Raw genomic sequence first — 12347 nt, 5'->3', positions numbered from 1 at the left:
TTGTGATCATTTTGACCCCACGGGGTGAGATCTTGCGTGGAGCCCCAGATCGAGGGAGATTAGCAGTGGTCTTGTATGTCTTCCATTTTCTAATAATTGCTCCCACAGTTGATTTCTTCACACCAAGCTGCTTACCTATTGCAGATTCAGTTTTCCCAGCCTGGTGCAGGTCTACAATTTTGTCTCTGGTCTCCTTTGACAGCTCTTTGGTCTTGGCCATAGTGGAGTTTGGAGTATGACTGTTTGAGGTTGTGGACAGGTGTCTTTTATACTGATAACGAGTTCAAAAAGGTGCCATTAATACAGGTAACGAGTGGAGGACAGAGGAGCCTCTTAAAGAAGAAGTTACAGGTCTGTGAGAGCCAGAAATCTTGCTTGTTTGTAGGTGACCAAATACTTATTTTACCGAGGAATTTACCAATTAATTCATTAAAAATCCTACAATGTGATTTCCTGGATTGTTTCCCCCATTCTGTCTCTCATAGTTGAAGTGTGCCTATGATGAAAATTACAGGCCTCTCTCATCTTTTTAAATGGGAGAACTTGCACAATTGGTGGCTGACTAAATACTTTTTTGACCCACTGTACATCCCCAGTAGTGTTACCTTTGTCCTCTGGGGAGACTCTAGAAGTCAATCAGACGACTTATGCATGTTTCAGAATGATGCAACAATAAATAAAAATACTAACCGTGTTCAGGAGTCTGCAGCTGAACCGTGTCTTTGCAGGGTGACACAGTCAGGTCCACCACATTAGGTTTAGGTATCCTGACAGCAGCAGTCCTGAAGGCTTTGCTGTGGCACACACAGTTACAGGGAGTGGAGACTTCCGACTTCTTACAGTCTCCACAGTTTTTCTCTGGAGGGCTCTTGTCCTTCGCCAGGCTGCCCCCATCTTGTGGTTTAGCTGGCATCACACAATGAAAAAAGCCGATGTAAATATTAGTAAAATGGATCAGTCTGTACATGGAGAAAGCCATAAAATCTGAGTTTTTATGTATGTTTTATTGTTTGGGGTTACAAGTAGACGTACTTGCCTATAGAAATCATTTCCATTTGTTAAATCTTAGATGGATGAAACTAACCATACTGAGCCTGCTGCCAGCCAAGGGCCGAGCACAGCAAAGCCAAACTCTTTCCACTTCCTGTCGGACTTTCCAGCAAGCAGTGCTGCCCATTATTCAGCCCTCGTACGATCTGCAGAAAAAGGAGTGAGAAAACCACCAAATACATATACAACAACAATAGTAGGATTTAAATTATATCATTCTGAGGATGTACAGATGTCGACAAAATTGTTGGTACCCATCCTTTAAAGAAAGAAAAACCCATAATGGTCACTGAAATAACCTGAAACTGACAAAAGTAATAATAAATAAAATGTATTGAAAAATAACGATTGAAAATCAGACATTGCTTTTGAATTGTGGTTCAACAGAATCTTTTTTTTTTAAATAATGAAACTGGCCTGGACAAAAATGATGGCACCCTTAAGTTAATATTTTGTTGCACAACATTTTGGCCCACTCCTCGTTAACAAACTAATCCAGTTGTTTCGGGTTTGAAGGGTGCCTTCTCCAGACTGCATGTTTCAGCTCCTACCACAGATGTTCAACAAGGTTTAGATTAGGGCTCATAGAAGGCCACTTCAGAACAGTCCAACGTTTTGTTCTGAGCCATTCTTGGGTGTTTTTAGCTGTGTGTTTTGGGTCATTATCCTGTGGGGGGGCTCATGACCTGCGACTAAGACCAAGCTTTCTGACACTGGGCAGCACATCTCGCTCCAGAATGCGTTGAAAGTCTTGAGATTTCATGATACCCTGCACAGACTCAACACACCCTGTGCCAGATGCAGCAAAGCAGCCCCAGAACATAACTGAGCCTCCTCCATGTTTCACAGTAGGTGTAGTGTTCTTTTCTTTGTACGCTTCATTTTTGCGTCTGTAAACATAGTGCTGATGTGACTTCCCAAAAAGTTCCAGTTTTGTCTCATCTGTCCAAAGGACATTCTCCCATAAGCTTTGTGGTTTGTCAACATGCATTGTGGCAAATTCCAGTCTCGCTTTTTTATGATTTCAGACGACCTCCTCGGTCGTCTTCCATTAAGTCCACTTTGGCTCAAAGAGCGGCGGATTGTGCGATCTAACACTGACGTACCTTGACCTTGGAGTTCATATGTAATCTCTTTGGAGGTTGATCGGGGTTCTTTGGTTACCATTCGTATTATCTGTCTCTTCAATTTGTCATCAATTTTCCTCTAGCGGCCACATCCAGGGAGGTTGGCTACAGTCCCATGGACCTTAAACTTCTGAATAATATGTGCAACTGTAGTCACAGCAACATCAAGCTGCTTGGAAATGGTCTTATAGCCTTTAACATGCTTGTCTATAATTGTATATGCTAATATCCTGAGACAACTCTCTCCTTAGCTTTCTGTGCTCCATGTGCAGTGTGGTACACACCATGATACTAAACAGCACAGTGACTACTTCTCACCCTTTAAATAGGCAGACTGACTGATTACAAGTCTGAAAACACCTTTGATGCTAATTACAGGACACACCTTAGTTTAACATGACTCTGTGGTCAAATTATTTTCAGACTTTTTTTAGGGGTACCATCAATTTTGTCCAGGCCAGTTTCATCATTTTGTTTTTTTTAATTATTCTGTTGAACCACAATTCAAAAGCAATGTCTGATTTTCATTCGTTATTTTTCAATACATTTTTATTTATTATTACTTTTGTCAGTTTCAAGGTATTTCAGTGACCATTGTGGGTTTTTCTTTCTTTAACGGAAGGGTACCAATAATTTTGTCCACGTCTGTATATCTGAAATAAAATACCACATTACAGTCGGTATGAACCAAGAATCACATTGACATGTCTACCTATTGGTACAATTAACTAGACTTACCTTTCCACATGTCGCATCAACCTGTGCCATTACAAAGTGATGCATTATTATTATCTAATATGAAACCTGGGGCTTTTTTGGTGTGGAGTTTAAATGTTTCCCTGCAGGTTAAAAATGGTTTGATTAAGGTTAGAATGATAACTTAGGGATATTTTCTCAAATACATTGTATAAGATGACTGAAACATCACCAAAGCTGACACAACAATAGTATTCCGTGTGTCAACCAAATAAATATAATTTATAATAGCACCATTTGCTATGCAGTTTCAGTTAGTTGATATTAGAGGTGATGGCAGAGGTGGGAGAAGTACTCATTTTGTACTTAAATGAAGTAGAAATACCACAGTCCAGGAATACTCCAAAAGTCCTGCTGTGCAAATGTTACTCAAGTAAAGGTACAAAAATATTAGCTTCAAAATATACCCAAAGTAAAAGTACTGATTATGCAGATGGGCTAATTTTCCAATAATATATATTATACGTTTTTATTATAATTATTGATGCATTAATGGGTTTTTCACAGCTGGTAAACATGGAGCTAATTTTAATGACTTTCTATACTGCAGGGTAGCTTGTGGATTTACTCCAGGTGTAACTAAATTCTGATTTAAGTGTTGATTAAATATCATATCATTAATTCCAATCTGCAAAGTAACTAAGACTTACAAAATAATTGAAGTGGCGTAAGAGTACATTATTGACCTCTGAATTGTAGTGGGGTAGACGTCCAAAGTAGAAAAAAATCATCAAGTAAAGTACTAGTATGTCATCTGAAGTAGTGTACTTGAGTAAAAGTAGCTAGTTATTTACACCACTGGGTGATGGTGTTACTCACTGAATTCATCATAGACAGCTGGGATGGGTACGCCTTGCAGGGGAAGTCGATCTTCACTCCTCCAATGGTATACTTCACCGAGGGGGAAGCCATGGTCTCCCTGTTCATGCTTCACAGGAGTATCTGCAACAAGAAACATGTCTGATTAATCGAATATCAGCTGAAAAACACAAACACGTGTGAACTGTGCCTCCTGGTAGCGTTACATCAACTCACAAGCTAAGTTATGTGACAGTTACGCACAATTAACACACTTAAACAACACACCGTCAATAACTTTAGGTTTTATTTTTACTTTTTCCTGTCTGTGTAAGTTGTCACCTACCTGAGAGTTGAGAGACAGTCGCGTGTTGGCTTAATGCAGTCGATGGCTATTAATGACTGCAAAGCCAGAGCTAATGCTTAGTTTTGCTCCTTTACTTTGATTTATTAGCGTTATTGGTATCCATAGAAAACTGTTCAACCCTTAACTAGTGCTGTCAAAAATGTCATTACTGTATAAGAAACCATTTCGGTAACCTGTTTAGGTTCACCCAGCCCACCCCATGATTGTTCCCGCTCTGAGAACTAACATGAAAGGAAGTTAGCCCCATTAACCAGAACGGCTTCCTACAGTTGCTTTCAAAGTAAAGTATTTATCGTAAAACACGAATAAAAGTGTTGGAAGTAAAAGCAAACTTTTGGTCTGTCTTAAAATATTTTGGAACAGATAGTCTCCATTGTGCACGTTATCACAAGGTTCTTAATATTATCTACTTTTGATAAGTGGCGTTTGTTATGCTTTTATTTTGAAGGCCTTAGTCTGGCTTACTGGTCACTTGACGTTTGAACACAACGGAAGTTACGGAAGTAAACATCCGCGTGTGGGCCACACGCGTGCCGGGAACTTAAAAGACAAGTCCAGTGTTTTCATCATAGACTGTGTTATAAAAAGGTCTATTGGTTAGTTACATGCCAGGCATGCTGTACTTGTGGTGTTGTTTTCCCTCCTGCTCTTTTCTCTTCTCCCCCTCTCTTCACTGCAGTTAATCAGCAGCTGATCAGTACCTGCTGGTGTCCCCTGGTCCCTCAGACCTTGGTGGGGATGTAACATGTTTTTTTTTAATTACATTTTTGCATGGTATGAAAGAAACAACGTATTCCAAGTCCTTACTGAAGCGGTAAGGGTTCCAATATGAAAAGAAGGACACACTTCACTTCAGTGAGATTTTTATTTAAATAGGTTCATTTCCATAGAAGTGTTTTTCACATTTATACTGTACACATGCACCTTTGGCTGTAAGCACAACCATCTGAATCAGGGATGTCATTATTCAACATGGTAATCAATAAACTTAAATTAATTCGAAATGTCAAAGTATTAAATTCATAGGCGTACTGGGATCCCAAGAAAGGTAACAGACTATTTGCAGAGAAAATGTCATCATTCCTTATGCAACATGTTTGAACCAATCCATAATGCAACTTGGAAGAAATTACACTAAGCTAAATCAAAATACATTATCATGTAACAGTCCTTTTTCGGTCATTGTCATTTTTCCCTCGCAGTGTATATTTCTCATCTGAGTGTTTCTATTCTTTAAGAAAACTGTTAGAATCAAACAAGGGCATTGCCGGTGTCTGCAAACTCACATTAATAAGAATTCCTTTCTACAAAGTCTTCTACATTTGCTGTGTTATTATAATAGTTCCATGTCCATTCCTATTCCATCCATTACAAAGAAATAGTCACAATAATATTGCAAGAATATTCTATTGGAAAGTCCATGCATTGTGTATTTAGTCAAAAATTAGCCTTGTGTATACGTCAGTAACCATACAACTGAAGCTGCTACATGGGAGCGGGAGAACGACTGGAATGCTAAAGAAACTTCAGAGAGCCTCTATCAAACCCTCATGTGATAAAGTGATCTTTAGAGACAGATACGCTTAAGATGGAGCATTTCCTTATTCTCACAGGTCAAGCATACCAAGCGGGACATCACTGATACATCCAATGCAGCCCCAATATAACCCTGGCAGCACAAAATCATAATGAGTAATGATTGTAAACATCTTGTTGTGTTGGTCCCTTAGTAGCAAATGAAATCTTTGTTTTAGAGACACCAGGAGGAGAAATGAATCATTGCTGAGCCAGAAACACCAACTTTGTATTTGAGTAAAGCAGAAAGGCATTCTTGGAAACATAGAAAATCTCTATTTGATGTATGAACACTTAATAACAAATTCATTAATATCATTAAGTGTGGATCTATCCATTAAGATGTATTGTGCAATCAATAACCTATAAGCACCATCAGTTCTTTTTAAAACCTCACAAGGAAATATGAGTCAAATACGTACACTTAAGGAATAAAAAATGTGACTAACACCTATATATGTATAGATCAATATATAGAATGTAGTAGCTTACTGGTTTGTGGCTGTAGCAGCACCTTCAGTTTATATTCAAAATACATCAGCAGTGATTAAATAAAAGAATGAGAAGTAACATATGTAAATATGTTCAAACACAGGGTGAGCACACAATGGCATGTGGGCAGAGTGTAAAGGAGATGGAAACTGAGGTTTAGCTCTAATATCATCCAACGATAAAAGAGCGTACAAAAAATATTTGCTTTACATTAAAAGCTTGACTTACGCAAGACTCAACTATAAAATGCAATATACTCACACCAGCATCGTTATTAGTCATACTTCCAGGAAGGAATTTTTATAAAAATACACCAAATGTCTTGTGAAAATGAGTTCACCGTAAGCTTTTAAATAGGTAATGTACTGGTGCTTAATAAGTCTTACCACAGCCTCTATAGCAAGGCTTGGTTTGCCCTTTGAGAAACTTTAGAAACAGAAATGCCACTTGAGTCGAGTTAGCAGTGGGAGGCAGAAGGTTTATGTGTGTTTGTGTGGTGTGTCTTAGCACACACACACTGTGGTCTTGTTATGCTCTTGGAGAATTGGTGAGACATTACTGGACTCTTTGTGTTTTTTCTCTGAGTTGTGCTGCACCAGCGGCAGCCTGTTGACAGTCCTGCGCCGGGCCTTCTTAGCCAACGGGCCTGATAATGGTGATCCATGAAGAATTCTTTTTCTGTTGAGCTTCCTGCCGACAAATGTCCTGTCAGTGGGACTGGGAAACTCAGAACTACTTTTTGGACCAAGTGGGCTCGACACATTCATGCGGTACAGGCTGTTGCTTCCTGAGAGTCCATCCTGTCGCTCCAAGGCAGGGACGAGCTCACACATGGCAGAGGGAGTGTCTTCCTCTATAGGTCGCTGAAGGGTAAAAATAACAGTAATGATTACCAACAGCGCTCATAAATGTGGATACAAAAGTATTGTAAACATGTATTTGCAATAGAGCTTATTTTCTGCTATAATTTAAAAGTCAATACAAACATCTATTTGTTTTTTTGTTGAGTGGGTGTATTTCTAACTAGATGGCCTACAAAAATAAATGATCCCTGAGCCACTCTCTAATGTCTCAATATCCCACAATGTTCTTATGGGTTTAGTTTGAAATAATTTCTTCATCACAAAAATGTAAATCCCTGCTTACCTGAAGGAGAGGAGTGCCAGCGCGGGACATGGAGGTGGGAGGAGACTGGGATACCTTGGCCAAGTCAAGCAGCACCTCCTCATGGTGCAGCACATCCTGGGAGCTCCCGGGCTCCTGCAGAGTGATCACGATGGCGCTGGTGTTGTCAGCACGCAGCATGCGTTGACGCCATCGCAGCAGAGCATGGCTGACCAGCTGCCGGGCACTCGAGGCACCACATGGAGTCTGCAGCAGGAGAGATGTTGTTACATACATGATACGAGATGAACATTACTCAGATATCATTGAAGAGCCTTTTGATTATGTCTTCTTACCATTAGTTTACAACATTTCAGGCAGTTAGTAAAGGAAGCCATCCATCAATGCTGATGCAAAATCATATCAGATAAAGAGACACAAACAAGTCCTTGCTATTGTTGCGCTCCACTCACCGTTGCCTCGTTGTTCTGACACATGGAGATGGCGTCTTGAGGTGGCACCATGTTCCACAGACCGTCGCTGCCCAGGATGATGTAGCGGTGTTTTCTGGGGTCAAGGATCACCACACTAGTGTCCGGCTCTGGGGAAACCACAAACTCCCCGCTGTAGAAGTCATAGCTCCACAGATCACCTGTTACAGAAAAGAGGAACTTAGCTGAAAGCACCACTGGACATATCCCTCACTCCATGAGGACTTGCTCTGGCTTGAAAGAAAGCACTTGTAAAAAAACAGTGTCAAATTGCAGAGCATTCCAACAACTGTATGATGGAAAGATTGAACAGATTTTGTATGAATGCAAATACATAAGAAATCACTAGTAAAATAACTATTATTTTCTTTGACTCAAGCAATCAGTCCCCAATTCCCTCAATGAATTATTCCTTTAAAATACATTAAAGACCATCAGTTATGAACCATTTAGGGATCAAAACCTCTGGTTCTCTAGATCCCATCGTTGCAAACAGCTGTGAAAACAATGATTGTTACTTTTCCTACCTAAAGCACGGGCTACTGCCAAGAACGGTATCTGGTCGATGACGGTGCTCCGGCGGACTGGGCCGTTGTGGCTCAGCCTCGGCCTTTTCCAGACAACCCGGTTCACTCCAGATTTCTTGATAACACTGAAAGCAGATGGAGGAGGGAGGGAGGGAGAAGAAGAGGTAAGCTGCCACTGAATTTTACCATTTTATGTATTCAAACATTTCAGAAAGCAGTAAGTGAAATAAAACAAAAGCCCCACCAAAGCCGGTTATTTTGCATAAAATATACAGTATGTAAGCATAACAGTTTTGTTATAAAGCCATCCAGGGACCATACAACAATATCTTATCAGTTGACATGCCACAGACAGTATAAAGGACCTTATTTCTTGAGACAGATAACATGATTTGATCTGCTATTGTGTAAAAGAGGAGCTTTCTTTCGCTTCTTTGTTGTAGATTGGACGGACTGGTGGGGTTTGTGGGAATAAACAAACTGTTACTAGACAAACGTTTGTCTGGTCCAAGAAATATAATTACATTTACCCAGGATTTCAACCATCTGCTATGGTGTACTTTATAGCAAATTATCACCAAATCAATCACATTTCTTTTAGAATGTTATTGTTATGGGTTCTAAACAATTAAATGCCCGTAAGGCTGCAACAGTATGTTTTCCAATGCAGGAATTACCCTAGGTAACAGACACTATACCATTATAACAGACGTTTGTGTGTGTATTCATTTGTGGATAAAAGTATCCATTATACTTCTGCCTTTATAGGAGCTCTAAAATGGTTATTTATGGGAACTTTTGCACTCATGACGATTTGAATGTAGTGCTTCTAACATAAGTTTGTGCATAGACTCGTTTTGAAACCCAAAAAGCTGCACGAGTACAACAGAACAGGCCCTGCGCTAGTCTAGATATAATGAAGAGGCAGGATGTTTTTCGGGTTCAGCCTTACCTGCCTCCAAGACCTTCAATACGCTCCCTCTCTTTGGGTAGTTCAGGTTTGTGGTCTTGTGTGACTTCCACAGCTCTGATGAATGGGACTGAGGGGTCATCCTGGACCCCTAAAACCACTGCTGAATCCCCAACGTGGGCCACATACATGCGGTTTCCTCGGATGACCACCACGCTGGCTGTGGTGCCCGATGTGCTGGGAAGGCCTGTGAGCGTCTTTGGCCATTCAGCTGAGAAGATGAAAGTGAAACATTTAAGTGAGCTTTGACCTTTGCTACATATTGCTACAAGGCTTACTTCTTATTCACTTGTATTACACTGAACCCCAAATAACAGCACAGCATTTTTTTTTAATTATTTATCTATTGCTAATCTCAATCACCGATTATTTGGCAATTGGCCTGAAGACACACTTTGCGGTATGTTGTGGAGCAATTCTTTATAATGTGATCAGTGTCACTGACATGCGCTTCAGAGACACAGTGTGTACACACCTTATTTGACCAGCTGTTGAACAGCTGACATGCCCAGGCATATCCAGACAGACAGTCTTTGTCTATGTAATAGCACACACTGGCTAATTCATGATTCAAGAGGTTATGTAATTGGTAATAAGGAAACATGTTACCGTAACAAAATATAGCTATAATAGCACACATTTCTTCAATCCTAAAAAACAACCGAATATTGCTTGACTACTTTACCTAACTTGTGAACAGACTTCTGAATTCGTACTTCGGGACAGGCTTTGTGTGTATTCAATCCGGTGGCCACTGCTAACTTTGTTAGCTGTTATGCTTTTGGTTGCTCAACTGTTCAACCAATTAATACGTTTATATTTAAGAAGCAAAAATAAACTAAGGCTTAAGGTAATTGGTATAGGTCTGACTATTATAATAAATAAATAAACTACACAGTCAAAGACTACTGAGCCCATTGAGTCTTCAGTTTCGGCTTTCATACGTGCAAGGTCTACGAAGAAGAAGCCATTTAAAACTTTTTGATGTGCTAACGTTAGGCCACAGTCCCGTTGTGAGTTTCGTGATGTTCAAGCTTCTCAAACAGAGGCACACAACAATGGACGCTATTGAAAGTTGTTTGTTCACTTAGTACAGTGTTATTACACTTACGTAATTTTTTCCACATAGCATGGTGACACGCTACGAATCCTTTGCGTATTGCGGAGCAGACCTCCTGGTCACAGTCGGACCAGAAGCCCCGCTGCCTCTTCAGGGAATCCCACAGATAGTCCCTTGCAAACTGCGCAGCCTCGCGGCCGCCGTGCCCGTCAAACACCGCAAAGAACGCCACTGAGCGGCGGGAAGGACCAGAGGGGCTCTGCTCTGCCCGCGGCGGGCTTTGACCTCCTGGTAAAGATGTTTCCAATAACACACATTGCTCTCTCGTATGCACAGGTTCACACGATGCCTCTGAAACATGTTGGGGGATCACTGGTTCATTATCCCGGTTCTGATGCTTGTCCGTAGACGGAGACAGGACCATAACGTCTCCCCCATTGATGTCTTCTGGCTCTCCCGGGCTCTGTTCATCTTCTCCCGGCTTGGGCTCTACTATGACCTCGGTCACATCTTCCATGTATTTCCTGCCTCCTTGGTCGGTAAAAACACTCACTCGCATCAATAACGCGTTTTCCATGGCTGTTTAAATAAGTCGGTTTCCAATTCCCCCGTACTGTTTACATGTAAAATACTAAAAGAGTGTAGATTATTGCAGCGCCGCGTCCTGTCTTTGTTTATGTCTGAGAGTAGTAGGCATGCTCATACGCGTTGACGTCACAATATCTCTTCTTCTACCACGTTGATGTGGCAGGGCCAATGCAGCTGTTGCCCTCTAGAGGTTGGCCCCACTGGGTCTATTCAGTTCTAAAGAATTGTTATCTCCCAGATACAGAGGTGGAAAAAGTACTCAGAACTAGTATTTAAGTAAAAGTAGAAGTACCAGAGTGTAAGAATACTCTGTTACAAGCAGAAGTTCTGCTCCAGCTCCGCTGTCACAAGGACAGGTACAGGAGAACATTCCTGCCCACTGCAATAACCCTGTACAATAATTCCCCTCTGGCTAGCAGACAACTCATTGCTCCGTAGCCTCTCTATGAACTGCACTTAACATGCACTCTTTCACACTTAACATTGTACATTTACATTATACTGATTTACATTGTTGCCTTTTTGTACATTTGTGCATTTCTCACTTTTATTCATTTTCATTTTATTGTTATGTTTAAGTTCTAATTATTTGTTATTTGTGATGCTTCTTTTTGTATTTCGCTGCTGCAACGAAAACATTTCCCAGTTTGGGATAAATAAAGTATTTCTGATTCTGATTCAAAATGTTACTCAACCAAAATGACAAAAGTATTAGCATCAAAGTGTACCAAAAGTAAAAGTACTCTTTCTGCAGATATAATATATTCAAGGTTCAAGGTTCATATGCACAGTAGATACAGTGTAGTTATGGCAATGAAAATAGTAAGTCCTGAGTTCCTCCAACAATGCAAGATGTTATAGGAAATACGACAAAAAAAATAAAATGAAACAGAGTAGGATAAACTAGAATAAAATAGTGCAGGTTAAGTTTCTAGACCAGTGTTCAAGTAGTGCAATATATTATATGTTTGGATTATAAATTGATGTATAAAGTGTTATCAAAGCTGGTAAAGGTGCACTTAGTTTTATCAACATTGTATACTGCAGGGTAGCTTGTTAATTTACTCAAGGTGTAACTAAAGTCTTATTGAAGTCTTGATTATATAAATGTAGTTGAGGAAAAGTATACGATTTACCTCTGAATTGTAGTGGAGTAGAAGTACATGGAAATTGTATAAGTACAGTACTTGAGTAAATTTACTTAGTTACTTTACACCACTGTGCAGATGTGAACATAATTAGCTCCAGGCATATTTTTTATTATTCTGGATAGTTCATGTATTAACAAACATACCAGAAATGCTTTCGACTGAGTCAATCCCTCAAAAGCATAACTATATTTGTCATAATGGGTCATTTGAAAATACATTTTGTTTTATTTTATCCATGAAAATATACTTGCTGTTATACTTCTTTGTTTTCAGAAGTGCTGGTTGAGGCCA

General features: G+C 40.0%; 2 protein-coding genes across 3 annotated transcripts in view; both read right to left on the bottom strand.

Moving 5' to 3' along the window:
* The window catches only part of brip1 (BRCA1 interacting helicase 1), a 79875-nt gene extending 75565 nt beyond the window's left edge, over positions 1-4310 (bottom strand). For both annotated transcript variants that reach the window (XM_063907906.1, XM_063907907.1), the window contains exons 1-4: positions 4078-4310; positions 3753-3875; positions 1085-1196; positions 691-906 (exon numbers count right to left, since the gene is read on the bottom strand). In XM_063907906.1, the coding sequence (XP_063763976.1) occupies positions 691-906; positions 1085-1196; positions 3753-3860 (436 nt within the window). In that variant the 5' untranslated portion in view covers positions 3861-3875; positions 4078-4310. The remainder of the gene's footprint in view (positions 1-690; positions 907-1084; positions 1197-3752; positions 3876-4077) is intronic.
* Positions 4311-4949: 639 nt separating this feature from the next.
* On the bottom strand, positions 4950-11024 carry ppm1da (protein phosphatase, Mg2+/Mn2+ dependent, 1Da). The gene is made up of 6 exons (XM_063907895.1): positions 10369-11024; positions 9240-9468; positions 8288-8412; positions 7743-7921; positions 7312-7536; positions 4950-7028 (listed from the first exon to the last, which is right to left on the bottom strand). Exons 1-6 carry the CDS (start codon positions 10892-10894, stop codon positions 6669-6671), a joined length of 1644 nt encoding a protein of 547 aa, XP_063763965.1. The 5' UTR covers positions 10895-11024; the 3' UTR covers positions 4950-6668.
* Between the last annotated feature and the right edge of the window lie 1323 nt (positions 11025-12347).

This window comes from Eleginops maclovinus, chromosome 18 (genome assembly GCF_036324505.1).
Source record: "Eleginops maclovinus isolate JMC-PN-2008 ecotype Puerto Natales chromosome 18, JC_Emac_rtc_rv5, whole genome shotgun sequence".
In the NCBI taxonomy this organism is placed as follows: Eukaryota; Metazoa; Chordata; class Actinopteri; order Perciformes; family Eleginopidae; genus Eleginops; species Eleginops maclovinus.
This window is presented reverse-complemented; position numbering and strand designations above follow the sequence as displayed.